Raw genomic sequence first — 16,392 nt, forward strand, 5'->3', positions numbered from 1 at the left:
TTGTCTAAATCAGATGTTTGGCATGGTTGTGTTCTAAGTCAGTAACTGTAAGCTGAATGAAACTGAATTCAACTGAATCTCTAAAAAGGAACCCCCAGTTATTTAGAGACTATTCTTGAATCCAGATGAAAACAAGAAATTAATTGGAAAAGTGTATAAAGATCTTGTTGAGGCTCAGGAAAGTAATTATTCATTACAGAAAATATATGAGGGTTGGAATAAAGATCTTAACATAACTAACTCTGACAGTATATGGAAGGAATGTCTCAGCAAAACCAATACGATAACCACCAATGAAAATCTGCGGCTCATACAATACAAGCTCATGACTAGAATATATTACACAAGATCAAAAATAAATACATTTGATGCCTCTTTCTCTCCTGTCTGTGTCAAATGTGGCATATACAAGGAAACAATCATACATGCCTTCTGGGAATGTGAGAAGGTCCGCAAGCGATGGTTAGAGATTCAAAAATGGATGACCACTACCTGTAGCATCAAACTTGAATTTACAGCTACGAGATGCATATTCCAAAATACAGACACACTTAAATATCCCATTGGATGGATGGTCATATTTGCCTCTTTGGTGTATAAAAAATTAATTCTGAAGGATTGGAAGGGTTCCGAGGCCCCATCAGTACAGCAATGGAAGGGTCTAATGAAATACTATTTAAATATTGAAAAATCAATGTTCGAAGACCGGAACAGAAGGCAACAATTTAATAAGGTGTGGCAGGATTTGTTTGAAGCCTTGTAAAGCCAAGGAATAGGGAATGGGTGTGGTGACGGAGAGATGGGAACCAAGTGGGTGTGTGTGTGTGTGTGTGCGTGTGTGTGTGCTCATGTGTGTGTGCGTGTGTGTGTGCGTGTGTGTGTTGGGGAGGGGGGGTGGGTTTGTCTGTGCGTGTGAGTGGTGGGAGGGTGCCAGGGGGCAGTTGAGTGTCTGTGTTGCACGTATGAATATGAGTGTTGTTGAAATCATAAGGAGGTGTATAAACTGTATAACATTACAAAGTATGCTGATACCTGTATTGCCTCTTGTAGGCAATAATAAAAATAATTATATAAAAAAAAAGAAAAAATATTTGGGTAATTCTAAGTTTGGTATTTGGTCTACAAACTTTTTTCATAACACTCTCAGACTACATATGATCGAATATTAATACCTTGAGAAAATTAAACATATCAATAATCAGAATATGCTTGTGTTTGTGTTGGGTTCTGTGTGTGTTTGTGTGTGTGTTTGTTTTTGTGTTGTTGTGTATGAGTTTGTGTGGGTCTGTTTGTCTTTTGGGGTGTGTGTGTGTGTGTGTCTGTTTCTGTGTGTTCCTGTGAAATACAGCCTCATCCAGCAGAAGAGATCACACTCTCCCGTACCGAGCTGTGTGTCCATGAAGACTGACCAGTCCATGGACCATCCACTTCCCTTAGCAGAAGGAGGTGTTTCTACTGGTCAGAGGTGAGTAGTAATGAGGACTTTCCACAGGAAATACAATCATCCAGTCATTTGAGGTACCCCTGAAGTGTACACCTGAAGTGTACCAAAGGTGTTTGACTTGTTTTTAATGCAAGATATTTTTATGAGATGGGCAGATCTAGATATTTCTTAAATATTTTGTGTATAGTATCTAGATCTTTAAGAAGACTGACAAAATCCATTCACTGATATGATTGATTGATGAGGATGTTAGCCTTCACATTGTCACAAGCCTAAACTCCCCTAAGGGTGAAATTCTAGAACTGATCTTGAGAACCATTTCAGTATATTTTGTAGGCTTTTCAAAATGTAGCATTGATCATTGCAGTACTACCATATTGTCAGAAGGTGGCAGTGTGAGACAGACCAGAGGCTGACCTGTCATGTCTGACTTTGCTGTTCAAATCAAAATGGATTCATAAGTAAATGAATAGAGCTAAAGAAAGAACTTCAAAGTTACACTGTGGAAATATTTGAAATCAAATAGATGTTATTTATTAAATCAGTAATATTCTTTAAAAAAATTCATAACATGTTATGGCAAAGTATTGCAGCCAGCAGCCAGTCCCCTAAAATAACATTCTCCCAGGCAGAGGTTACAGTGGGACTAGTCTAATTACACAGCTATGGCATGTACTTCAGAATGAAACCACAATCAGAATAGTGACCATATCAGAAGGATCAATTCAAGACCAAACATATATGAAAGTGTAGATATGTGTGCATGTTTCTGTGCAGAGCAGGAACAAGTCAGTAAAATGACATAATAATAATCTTGAGCGACAAGCACAAATCCAGAAGCCCTCCTGTGTCAGCAGGTGAAATGTAGTGAGAGTGAGAGAACGACTGCAGAGGAAATATGAAACAAGTCAATTAATCAGCAATCACATGAGAGAAGAGCATTAGGGGGACACAGTGCTGAGGGTAGTTTATATAAAACTCTTCAGACAGAGTGGCAGTTATATAGACTACATTAGAGGAAAACTCTTCAGAAAGAGGCAGTTATATAGACTACATTCCTGCTTGACTGATAGTGCTGTGCAGACACTAAAGTTAAACTGATATTACAGTAAACAAGTAATTTAATATTTGTCCTTGTTTTCACACACAGATACCAACCTGGTGCAGTAAATGTTGAAATGCAGCAGATCCACAAATCCCATCTTCAGAAGAAGTTTCAGTGTCTGCCTGAGGGAATCACAAAGCAGGGAAACCCCACACTCCTCAGTAAGATCTACACAGAGCTCTACATCACAGAGGGGGGAAGAGGAGAGGTCAATAATGAACATGAGGTCAGGCAGATAGAGAGAGCACCAGCAACACCAGGCAGACAAATAAACTGCAGTGACATCTTTAAACCCTCATCTGGACAAGACAAACCCATCAGAAGAGTGCTGACAAAGGGAGTGGCTGGCATTGGAAAAACAGTCTCTGTGCAGAAGTTCATTCTGGGCTGGACTGAAGAAAAACCCAATCAGAACGTTCACTTCATATTTCCTCTCCCCTTCCGAGAGCTGAACTTGATGAAGAAGAAAAAACTCAGTCTGGTGGATCTTATTCAGCACTTTTACCCTGAAATTAAAGATACAAGCATCTTCACTGATTCAGAGCACAGAATCATGTTCATCTTTGATGGTCTGGATGAGTGTCGACTTCCTCTGAAATTCGAATCCAACCCAAGGTGTTGTGATGTGACAGAGCCAGCCTCAGTGGACGTGCTGCTGACAAACCTCATCAAGAGGAATCTGCTTCCCTCTGCTCTCCTCTGGATCACCACCCGACCAGCAGCAGCAAATCAGATTCCACCTAAGTGTGTGGATCAGGTGACAGAAATAAGGGGATTCAGCGACCCACAGAAAGAGGAGTACTTTAAGAAGAAAATCAGTGATGAGAATCTGGCCAGAAGAACCATCACACACTTGAAGTCATCCAGGAGCCTCTACATCATGTGCCACATTCCAGTCTTCTGCTGGATTGTCGCCACTGTTCTAGAGAGAATGTTGAGTGAAACAGGGAGAGGAGAGATCCCGAGGACTCTGACTCAAATGTACACACACTTCCTGATCGTTCAGACAAGCACCAAAAAAGAAAAGTACACAGACAGAACAGAAACAGACAAAGAGATGATTCTCAAACTGGGGAAACTGGCTTTCCAACAGCTGGAGAATGGCAATCTGATCTTCTATGAAGAAGACCTGAGAGAATGTTGCATTGATATCAAAGAAGCATCAGTGTACTCAGGAGTTTGTACTCAGATCTTCAGAGAGGAGGGGATGCTGTTCAGCTTTGTTCATCTGAGCATTCAGGAGTTTCTTGCAGCTTTATATGTGTTCCTCTGCTTCAGCAACAGAGAGAGAAACATGCCTGACCAACAGCAAACCTTTCAGCTCTCTGCTCTGTTCAGAGCTGCAACACTTCATGACCTACACAAGACTGCAGTGGATCTGGCCTTACAGAGTAAGAATGGACACCTGGACCTTTTCCTCCGCTTCCTTCTGGGCCTCTCACTGGAATCCAATCAGAATCTCTTAAGACACCTACTGCCACAGACAAGAAGCCAATCACAGAGCTCAGAGCAAACGGTCCAGTGTGTAAAACTGATGATCAGAGATCAGAATACTTCAGACAGAAAGATCAACCTCTTCTACTGTCTGAATGAGCTGAATCACCATGCTGTAGTGGAGGTCATTGACAGGATCTCGGGAACTCTATATGTGGACATGCTCTTACCAGGAGGGAGGTGGGAGACTAAGAGATTTGAGTTTCAGATATCAGAAGAGCAGCTGGATGAGTTTGACCTGCAGAAGTACATAAAGACACCTAAGGAAGATCTGACTGAACTCCTCAGTCCAGATGAAGTTCTGCAGAAGCTGGGGCCAGGGGTCACATCTTCCACTTCAACTAAGTGAGTAAAAAACTGTGTGTGTGTGTGTGTGTGTGTGTGTGTGTGTGTGTGGTGTGTGTGTGTGTGTGTGTGTGTGTGTGTGTGTGTGTGTGTGTGTGTCAGGCACGTGCAGAGGGGGGGGGCTAAGGGGGCTTGAGCACCTGCCCCTTTTGCCCTTGATGCCCAAAGTGCCCTTTTGTCAGAGTGTTTTTTTTTTATTATTATTATTTTTATACTATATGTATCTGAGTGTGTGTGTGTGTGTGTGTGTGTGTTTGTGTGTGTGAGAGAGAGAAAGTTAGATGGAGATGGAGTCAGTAGACAGCACATCATCAAATAGTTGACTTTGTTCTTGGTGAATGAACTGCCCTGATAAGAGAAAATTTCTCCTAAAATGAGAGTAGAGCAAACAATTATAGTTAATGGATTGAAGGTCAAACACTAAACAGTGTATTGCACCTGAGTTGTTTGGTGTTTTCTATGGGTTACTTAACTTTAGGCTTAATTTGAGTATGTAAGATATTTGTCTATATTATACACTCCCTGTAAATATATCTTATGCCAGGCTAGAATATATACCAAATATATAATCTTTTATATTACAAAGTCCAACTCCAGTTTCTTTGAGTTTTTGTGTGAATGCTAAAACGTACCCAGAAGCTGGGATGGCTGGCATGTGCTATTGGATCCAAACTGGCTTAATCACGATGCTTTTGCAATGTTAATGAACACTGTTATGCTCCACCCTTAAGTGGCCTTATAGGGCAGGAACTCAACACCACTAACCCCTGAACCCTGTAGGACACTAACCCTAACCCTTATAGGGCAGCAACACACCACCACTAACCCCTGAACCCTGTAGGACACTAACCCTTATAGGGCAGCAACACACCACCACTAACCCCTGAACCCTGTAGGACACTAACCCTAACCCTTATAGGGCAGCAACACACCACCACTAACCCCTGAACCCTGTAGGACACTAACCCTTATAGGGCAGCAACACACCACCACTAACCCCTGAACCCTGTAGGACACTGGACCTGTCTGTTGTTCAGGTGTATCATGTTGTTTCTCCCAGGCTGAATGGATGTACCCTGACAGAGAAGAGCTGTTCCTATCTGACCTCTGTGTGATGTGTGTTTGAGTGTGTGAGTAGAGGATTGGTGATTAATATTCAGGTCCCAGGCTGATTAACTGTATCCTGAAAGTTCCCTTTTTGACCTCTGCCCTGGCCATACACATTGTGTGTGTGTGTTATGGTGTGTGAATGTGAACAGTCCATAATGAGTAATATGACAGTAATAAGAGTTTGTTTAGTCCGTGATGGTGTGTGTGTGTGTCTGTGGTTTGTGTGTGTGTATATGGTGTGTGTGTGTTTGTGTGTGAATGGTGCCATCAGTCCCTACACCTCAGTCTCTACTTCAGAGGTCATGTAGGTGAGACAGCAGATGTTCCTGTGAAAATCTATACTGTATTGTTTTTATAGCTGATCAGGTGAACACATATTATTTCAGAAGTGGAAAGTTCCCAGGTTGGGTTTACTGTTGTGTTGAACCCGCATACTGTATGTCTTGTGAGAGCTACTGCTTACTCTTCAACCCAGCATATGTCTTGTGAGCTACTGTTTACTGTTGAACCCAGCATATGTCTTGTGAGTTACTGCTTACTGTTGAACCCAGCATATGTCTTGTGAGCTACTGCTTACTGTTGAAAGCAGCATGTGTTTTGTGAGCTACTGCTTACTGCAGCACCTGCACCTAATGCACTGTAAATGGCTGCTTGTCTGCATCACTGCCATGGAATAGAGAGAGCATCTCTAGAGTCTTCACGGCCGCATACCTGGTAGGCAGCTGCTTTCCTACCTGGCCTCTGTCTGTCCTGACATCACATTGTGTGTGTGTGTGTGTGTGTTTGTTGTGTGTGTGTGTGTGTGTGTGTGTGTGTGTGTGTGTGTGTGTGTGTGTGTGTGTGTGTGTGTGTGTGTGTGTGTGATGAGGCACTTGTGTGACCTGCCACTGCAGTCTGTAGGCTGCTGCCTTTACTTGCCTGGGTGACTATTTTTGTGTATGTTTGGCATGCTCGATGTATGTACAGTCAGTGATTCTTGAGATAAGGGACAAAACAGGTTTTGATTTTCCCAAAAAATATTTGGATAACTTCCAAAATATATGATTACATTTCTGTCAAATGAAGTTTTGTCTATCCAAACATGTTTTGGTTCAACCTCCCAGTTGTATATTTTTTATGTTAATTGAATGTTTGCTGGGTCAGCACTTGATTTTTGTCAACACCATCATAAACATAAATAGACTTATGGAAATGATTTTAAATGATCTTATCAGAAATGTTTGTACTCATTAGTTTTCCCAGTTCCCCTTATAATGTACACAGGTCTTTAAATCATTAAAAACAAAAGTGTAGAGCCAAAGAAGTCCATGTTAAATGAGTAGAATTGAAATCATACCACGAATTACATTTGTCTTTAACCTTCAGATTTAACAGAGACATTTTTAAGCATTAAAAATACACATCTACATTGGAAATGTGTTAGTCTTTGAACAAATATCCTTCAAGGAATGAAACAGATACCATTTTTTTTTTAAACTATAAAATACTATATCTGAAGGAGTTGACACTCTATATCTAAACTAGATTTAATTCGACACATGAAACTGAAATAGCAATAAAAATCCATAGGAAGTGATATTTTTGGCATAAACAGCATTAAAATGATTAAAATGGACACTAAAATGGCCTTAGTCAACACCATCAGAGAAAGTCAACTCCATCAGACACAAATGTTGATGGTGTTTGATGGTGTTTTGATGGTGTTGACGTCTGATGGTGTTGACAAAAAAAGTACATTTCTCCTTATATCACACAAGATTCTCACAGGAGCCATCTTGTTTATCATCTGTTGATCATGGTCCAGCCAATCTATATAAATAAACACTAGATTGCAGAACATTTTACTCTAATGTTGACTCTTTAGCCATTTTGGAGTTGATACGCTATGGTTGTGACGTGTGCATATTAGTAAATAGATATGAAAAACAAAGTATTATTAAAAACTTACCAGAGCTCAAATTTTCTCATGTCACCAGGAAGACCAAGGAGGAAGGAAAGGGGTCCTTTGAGTTAATGCTGTCCTAAATTATTCCTGATTTTTTCCCCAATTTAAAAAAGTCTGATGGTGTTGACAAAAACTCTGGACACATGTTCAACTGACCAGAAAGTATATTAAAAATGTTTCAAAATTATTTGTTTTAATGTCTGTGAAATAAATACTATGTTATTTACATATGATATAGATAAAGTTAAATTTTATGTCACTTTTCAGACTTTTTAAAGCATTGGAGTGTGATGTGACCTGCTTTCGGACATGGGTTTTTGGAGGCACTGGTCACATATCACATCATTTAGAATAAAAACTAAATGTTAGACAACAACAAAACACACTTTGTTGTGCTACCCTTTTCCTGTTGATGAGATTGGTGAGGCTTTTTAAAACATATTATGTACATTTTAAGATGAAAAACTGTGATTTATGTCCCGGACATGTTTTGTCCCAGGTCTCAAGAATCACTGACAGTTTATATGTTCCTTCAACCATGTCATTCTGTTTAAATAACCACACAAATGTGTTAATGTATGTTAATGTATGGCTGCTGTGAGCCACAGGTGTTGGTGCCTGTGCCGATGACACACCTGCTGTTTAGATTGGTTTGAGACCATTAGAGGTTTGTGTTACGCCTTTTCCCTTTGTTCGAGAGAGTTGCCTGTCTAATAAGACGTAAGTCTTAGGTGCTCTAACTGACCAGCTAACATGGTCCTTTTTATGTAGTTGACTACTAAAGTGCTTGTTTGTATGGTGGCTATGCTGTCCATGTATTGTCCTTTTGCAATGTTGTGATTATTTATGTAATATGTCCATTAATGTATAGCCTTTTGGGCTTTAGGATGGGGAGGGGTGTGTGTGTGTGTGGGTGTGTGTTTGTGTGTACATGTTTGTTTGATAGAGGATTGCTGATTAATGTTCAGATGTATCATAATGTTTATCTCAGGCTGGAGCGCTGTAACCTGACTGAGAAGAGCTGTTCCTATCTGGCCTCTGCCCTGACCTCACACTCCTCAAGTCTCACACTGCTGAACCTGGGATCGAATGAGCTGCTGGGAGACTCAGGAGTGAAACTTTTATGTTATGCACTTTGTCATCAAAACTGCAAACTGGAGGAACTACAGTAAGAATCATTTCATGTAGTATGTGTGTGTGGGGATGGGGGGGGGGGGGGGGGGGGTAGTGTGGGGGTTAGTGAAATACTAATAATAATATGAAGGCATTTTTAGGTTAACTTAATTGTGTGTATGTTGGTGTAAGTTCCTTTGGTGAGCTTCAGGAGCATCTAGTGTGTGTGTGTGTGTGTGTGTGTGTGTGTGTGTGTGTGTGTGTGTGTGTGTGTCGGGAGGTGGGGTGGGGTGAGGTGTGTGTGTGTGTGAGTGTGTGTACGTGTGTTTGATAGAGGATTGGTGATTCATGTTCAGATGTATAATGATGTTTCTTCCAGGCTGGATCACTGTTACCTGACAGAAAAGAGCTGTTCCGATCTGGCCTCTGCCCTGACCTCACACTCCTCAAGTCTCACACACCTGAACCTGGGATGGAATGAGCTGCAGGGAGAGTCAGGAGTGGAACTTTTATGTTTTGCTCTTTCTCATCAAAGCTGCAAACTGGAGAAACTACAGTAAGCATAATTTCATGTAGTATGTGTGTGTGTGTGTGTGGTTGGAGGGGGGGGGAGGGGTAAATTAAATATTTTAATAATATTAAGGTATTTGGATTAAGTGTTGTTGTTGTTGTTTTTCTTTTTGTGGTTATATGAGACAGAGCTTCTGAAGCACCTAGACCTTATATATACAGCCTCGGAAAAAATTAAGAGACCACTTCAAAATTATCATTTTCTCTGGTTTTACTATTTATTGGTATATGTTAAAGTAAAATGTACATTTTTGTTTTATTCTATAACCTACTGGCAACATTCCTACCAAATTTCAAATACAAATATTGTCATTTAGATCATTTATTTGCAGAAAAATGACAATTGGTCAAAATAGCAAAAAAGATGCAGTGTCTTCAGATCTCGAATAATGCAAAGAAAACAAGCTCATATTCATTTTTAAACTACACAATACTAATGCTTTAACTTAGGAAGAGTTCAGAAATCAATATTTGGTGGAATAACCTTAAATTAAAATCACAACTTTCATGTGTCTTGGCATGCTCTCCACCAGTCTTTCACATTGCCGTTGGGTGACTTTATACTACTCCTGGCGCAAGAATTCAAGCAGCTCGGCTTCTTTTCATGGCTTTTGACCATCCATCTTCCTCTTGATCACATTTCAGAGTTTTTTTTATGGGATTCAGGTCTCGAAATTGGGCTGGCCATGACAGGGTCCTGATCTGGTGATACTCCATCCACACCTTTACTGGCCTGGCTGTGTGGCATGGAGCATTGCCCTGCTGGAAAAAACACTTCTCAGAGTTGGGGAACATTGTCAGAGCAAAAGGAAGCAAGTTTTTCTTCCGGGACAACGTTGTACTTTGCCTGGCTGAGGTTTGTAAAAGACCATAAGGATTGAACCAAAGCCGACTGGAGGGTCTCCTAGTTCGTCTTCTCTTATGAGTCCTTGCTTCCTTTTGCTCTGACAATGTTCCCCAACTCTGAGAAGTGTTTTTTCCAGCAGGGCAATGCTCCATGCCACACAGCCAGGCCAGTAAAGGTGTGGATGGAGTATCACCAGATCAGGACCCTGTCATGGCCAGCCCAATTTCGAGACCTGAATCCCATAAAAAAAACTCTGAAATGTGATCAAGAGGAAGATGGATGGTCACAAGCCATGAAAAGAAGCCGAGCTGCTTGAATTCTTGCGCCAGGAGTAGCATAAAGTCACCCAACGGCAATGTGAAAGACTGGTGGAGAGCATGCCAAGACACATGAAAGTTGTAATTTTAAATCAAGGTTATTCCACCAAATATTGATTTCTGAACTCTTCCTAAGTTAAAGCATTAGTATTGTGTAGTTTAAAAATGAATATGAGCTTTTTTTCTTTGCATTATTCGAGATCTGAAGACACTGCATCTTTTTTGCTATTTTGACCAATTGTCATTTTTCTGCAAATAAATGATCTAAATGACAATATTTTTATTTGAAATTTGGTAGGAATGTTGCCAGTAGGTTATAGAATAAAACAAAAATGTACATTTTACTTTAACACATACCAATAAATAGTAAAACCAGAGAAACTGATAATTTTGAAGTGGTCTCTTAATTTTTTCCGCGGCTGTGTGTGTGTGTGTGTGTGTGTGTGTGTGTGTGTGTGTGTGTGTGTGTGTGTGTGTGTGTCTCTGTGTGTGTGTGTGTCAGGGACGTGCAGTCATAGTAGGCAGCCTGTCATTTTGAAAAGTAAAAAAAATATATATATAAAAAATTACAATAATCATATATATTTATGTATTATAAAATACATATTCATATTTCTCTAGTTATCTGTGTTACGAGTGTAATTTCTGCATGATTCCGATCATTTCGAGCATTTTTATTATCAAAATCGCTGAATTTGAGCATTTCCGGTTCCCAGTGACAGTGATCAGCCAATGAACATGGACGTGCCGTCAAGGGAGTCAGATGCATTGGAGTTTATGGACAGGGTAGGAAGTTGCGCAATCTCTCCAAACTGGGTTTTACGCATGCGTGCGCAAGCGTAGAACCTTTTGAGTTGAGCTGAAAACGCATTGAAAAATATTGCTAGTGCGGCACGCACTACCACTGCTTCAAGAAGGGAGGCGAGCGAGAGCGCAATTTTCGGGTATTTTGTTTTTTAAAAACTGGGCTTTTTCTAGGCTTTTCTAGGCGAACATGGAAGGTTGTATTGCTAAGCTGAAGCAGCTCTCAAAATTGGACTTGCAGTCCAAACGTGAAATGATTAATAATGGGAGACCAATGGCGCAGCTAAAATGTTTGCTTCAAACTACGGGACCGAAGGTATTGACATTGCATTGGAGTGTTTCATGTTTTCCAACGGGACATATTCATGCGGAACACAAACCTCGCTAAAGGCTGCTAGGTGCAGGGAGCCGTGAATGGATTAGGAGCTTGCGAGTGCACCAACTTTAAATTATACCGGTCAGTAGAACATTTTGGTATTGTGTGCTATGTCTGTGGTGTTTAACTGTTTGCTTGTTAATACGTTGTGTAAATAAATATGTAAGTATCAACTTCGAATTCAAGTGTCCGAGTTGCAGTGTTGGGCAAGCTACTTGATTTTTGTAGTGAGCTAAGCTATCAGCTACTCTACAATAAATTCAGCTTCACTACACAGAAGCCACCACTCAAAAAAAAAAGTAGCAAGCTAAGTTACATAAACCTGTCAAAAGTAGTTTGATACATTAGAAGCTACTTTCAGTTAAACAAACTGCATGCCAAGTCAACGCAATTTTAGGGATCAACACAACTGTCAGTCAGATAAAAACGGTTGAATGGATGAAATTCGTGTGTTCGTATGTTTGTGTTGGATGTCATTGACGTTGACAGGAACTTTTTCTTTGGATTACAAAGAAGGCATCTGAAAACATATTTAGTTTCACTCGTCTCTTATAAAGTGACGTACTTTTGAAGGTATGGCTGTTGAGTCAGGTATTCAAACGCAGATGTAAACAAATGCGGAAGACCTTGCCTACCCTCATCTTCTGTCTATATCTAGCATTTTCGCAATTCGACTCCCTGAGCAGACAGCACGGACTTTTCACTTTTTAACTTTCATCATCTTCAGCTGTATCTAAATATAAACAGCATTCTAGTTATCCGGTTGTCTAGAATCTGCATGCAAACTACCAATTGAAAATTAGGGGAGAATTAATTTTAAATGTATGAGCAGCGTCTGGTGTACTTGAAATGACGATATCTATCTATCTATTTTCACTCGTCTCACCTAAAGTGATGTACTGCTTAATTTTTGTGTTTGATGGCTGCAGGGAAGCCTGTTATGAATGAACATCAGAAAGGTCCAGGACGCTACTGCGGTACTTGATCAATAAAAGAGTTTAGCTACTGAAAAGTTACTTGGTTTTGTAAATAGCAACATTACTGCCAAGCTACTGACAAATGTAGTTAAGCTAGTAGCGTCGCTTCAAGTAGTGACGCTATTGCCCATCACTGCCGAGTTGTGTAAAAGGTTATACTTTCCCTAGACAAATTGAAATGAACCATATGATTGGTGGGAGGGCTACATACGCTTCCTTGTAAATATTAATATCTTATTTGACACGGTGTAAAAGTTCAATTACCACACCGATTGTACGTTTAGCTGTAGGCATACAGCCTCGTAAAAGTCAGTTGACAAGAGCCGCATAACTTCTTATAATAATAATCGTTTAAAAGTAATGGTATTAGACAATCAAACATAAAGTTTTTTCAGTTCTGCTGAGATAACAATTTTAAAACCATAAGCATATATACACATGTATGATGTATACATTTCTATTTTTTTTTTAAACAACTAGAGATCTGAATGACGTAATCACTTCCGGTTTCTGTGCTTCACCAGCTGCGAACCTCACCGCACGTCACTGGTGTGTGTGTGTGTGTGTGTGTGTGTGTGGGTGTGTGTGTGTTTGTATCCCTGAGTGTGTGCAGGGGATAGAAGAGTAATATTCAGATGTATCATGATGTTTCTCCCAGGCTGCCTCGCTGTAACCTGACAGAGAAGAGCTGTTCCTATCTGGCCTCTGCCCTGACCTCACACTCCTCAAGTCTCACAAAGCTGGACCTGGGCCTCAATAGGCTGCTGGGAGACTCAGGAGTGGAACTTTTATGTTCTGGTCTTTCTCATCAAAACTGCAAACTGGAGGAACTACAGTAAGCATAATTTCATGTAGTATGTGTGTGTGTGTGGTTGGGGGGGGGGGGTAAATTCAATAGTTTAATAATATGAAGGTATTTGGATTAATTATATTTGTGGTTTTTTTTTTTCATTTGGTGGTTATATGAGACAGAGCTTCTGATGCATCTAGGCCCTATATATATATACAGGTGCATCTCAATAAATTAGAATATCATCGAAAAGTTGATTTATTTCAGTAATTCTATTCAAAAAGTGAAACTCATATATTATATAGATTGTTTACACACAGACTGATCTATTTAAAGTGTTTATTTCTTTTAATTTTCATTATTATAACTGCCAGCTAATGAAAACCCATAATTCAGTATCTCAGAAAATTAGAATATTGTGCAAAAGTTCCATATTGATGACCAATGGTGTCACACTCTAATCAGCTAATTAACTCAAAACAACGGCAAAGGCTTCCTGAGCCTTTAAATGGTCTCTCAGTCTAGTTCAGTAGGCTACACAATCATGGGGAAGACTGCTGACTTGACAGTTGTCCAGAAGACGATCATTGACACCCTGCACAAGAAGGGTAAGACACAAAAGGTCATTGCTAAAGAAGCATGCTGTTCACAGAGTGCTGTATCCAAGCACATTAATGGGAAGTTGAATGGAAGGAAACAATTTGGTAGAAAAAGGTGCACAAGCAACAGGGATAACGACATCTTTGAGAGGATTGTGAAACAAAGCCCATTCAAGGGAGATTCACAAGGAGTGGACTGCAGCTGGAGTCAGTGCTTAAAGAGCCTACACGCACAGACGTATCCAGAACATGGACTTCAACTGTCGCATTCCTGTGTCAAGCCACTCTTGAACCAGAGACAACGTCAGAGGCGTCTCACCTGGGCTAAGGACAAAAAGGACTGCACTGTTGCTCAGTGGTCCAAAGTTCTCTTTTCAGATGAAAGTCAATTTTGCATTTAATTTGGAAATCAAGGTCCCGGAGTCTGGAGGAAGAGAGGAGTGGAACAGAATCCAAGTTGCTTGATGTCCAGTGTAAAGTGTCCACAGTCAGTGATGGTTTGGGGTGCCATGTCATCTGCTGGTGTTAGTCCACTGTGTGGTCCAAGGTCAGCGCAGCCATCTACCAGAAAGTTCTAGAGCACTTTGTGCTTCTCTCTGCTGACCAGCTTTATGGAGATGCAGATTTCATTTTCCATCAGGACTTGGCAACTGCACACACTTCCAAAGGTACCAGTACCTGGTTTAAGGACCATGGAATCCCTGTGCTTGATTGGCCAGCAAACTCGCCTGACTTAAAACCCATAGAGATTCTATAGGGTATTGTGAAAAGGAAGATGCAAGACAACAGACCCAAACACACAGAAGAGCTGAAGGCCACTATCAGAGCAACCTGGTCTTCCATAACACCTCAGCAGTGCCACAGACTGATTGCCTTCATGCCACGCCGCATTGCTGCAGCAATTCATGCAAAAGGAGCCCCAACCAAGTATTGAGTGCTGTACATGTTCATACTTTTCAGTAGTCCAACATTTCTGTGTTAAAAATCCTTTTTTTCTATCGGTCGTCAGTAATATTCTAATTTTCTGAGATACTGAATTTGGGGTTTTCATAAGCTGTCAGTTAAAATCATCAAATTTAAAAGAAACAATCACTTGAAATATATCAGTCTGTGTGAAATGAATCTATATAATATATGAGTTTCACTTTTTGAATAGAATTACTGAAATAAATCAACTTTTTGATGATATTCTAATATATTGAGATGCACCTGTATATATATATGTGTGTGTGTGTGTGTGTGTGTGTGTGTGTGTGTGTTTGTGAATGTTGGTGTACCTGAGTGTGTGTGTGTTTATCAGTGTGGGTGTGTATGAATGTGGGTGTGAATGTTGGTCTCCCTGTATGTGTGCGTTTATCAGTGTGTAATTCTGAGAGTGTGTGTGTGTGTGTGTGTGTGTGTGTGTGTGTGTGTGTGTGTGTGTGTGTGTGTGTGTGTGTGTGTGTGTGTGTGTGTGTGAGATGTGTATGTGTGTGAGAGAGAGAGAAAGTGTAAGTGAAATACAAATAATATTTACAGATTTTTAGCTGCAGGAGCATCTAGGCCGTATGTGTGTGTATATATACTATACTGTGTGTGTGTGTGTGTGTGTGTGTGTGTGTGTGTGTGTGTGTGTGTGTGTGTGTGTGTGTGTGTGTGTGTGTGTGTGTGTGTGTGTATGTGTGTGGATTGGTGATTAATGTTCAGGTGTATCATGATGTTTCTCCCAGGCTGGTTGGCTGTAACCTGACAGAGAAGAGCTGTTCCTATCTGGCCTCTGCCCTGACCTCACACCCCTCAAGTCTCACACAGCTGAACCTGGGGGACAATGAGCTGCTGGGAGACTCCGGAGTGGAACTTTTATGTTCTGCACTTTGTCATCAAAACAGCAAACTGGAGGAACTACAGTAAGCCTAATTTCATGTAGTAGGTGTGTGTGTGTGTGTGTTGTGGGGTGGGGGGTGGGGGGGAGGGTTAAATTCAATATTTTAATGATATTAAGGTATTTGGGTTAATTATATGTGTGTTGTTGTTGTTTTTCTTTTGGTGGTTATATGAGACAGAGCTTTTGACGCACCTAGGCCTTATATATATATATATATGTGTGTGTGTGTGTGTGTATGTGTGTGTGTGTGTGTGTGTGTGTGTGTGTGTGTGTGTGTGTGTGTGTGTGTGTGTGTGTGTGTGTGTGTGTGTGTGTGTGTGTGTGTGTGTGTTTGTTTCACTGTGTGTGTGTCTGTGTGTGTGTCTGTGTGTGTGTCTGTGTGTGTGTGTGTGTGTGTGTGTGTGTGTGTGTGTGTGTGTATGCGCGTGTGTGTGTGTGTGTGTGTGTGTGTGTATGTTTGTACCCCTGAGTGTGTGTGTGTGTGTGTGTGTGTGTGTGTGTGTGTGTGTGTGTGTGTGTGTGTGTGTGTGTGTGTGTGTGTGTGTGTGTGTGTGTGTGTGTGTGTGTGTGTGTGCGAGTGTGTGTGGGTGGGTGTGTGTATCCCTGAATGTGTATGGGGGGATAGAAGATTGATCATTGATATTCAGATGTATCATGTTGTTTCTCCCAGGCTGGAAGAATGTGGCTTGACA

General features: G+C 40.7%; 1 protein-coding gene across 1 annotated transcript in view; it reads left to right on the top strand.

Moving 5' to 3' along the window:
* Positions 1-16,392, top strand: part of LOC308369954 (uncharacterized protein) — a gene marked incomplete at its 5' end in the record, with an annotated part of 81,859 nt that overhangs the window by 2,570 nt on the left and 62,897 nt on the right. Inside the window, 3 exons of the mRNA XM_080844515.1 lie at positions 2,595-2,710; positions 2,858-3,716; positions 3,888-4,388. Coding sequence (XP_080700641.1) covers positions 2,595-2,710; positions 2,858-3,716; positions 3,888-4,388 — 1,476 coding nt within the window. The remainder of the gene's footprint in view (positions 1-2,594; positions 2,711-2,857; positions 3,717-3,887; positions 4,389-16,392) is intronic.

Source organism: Sprattus sprattus, assembly GCF_963457725.1.
Source record: "Sprattus sprattus genome assembly, chromosome: 9".
Taxonomy (NCBI): Eukaryota; Metazoa; Chordata; class Actinopteri; order Clupeiformes; family Clupeidae; genus Sprattus; species Sprattus sprattus.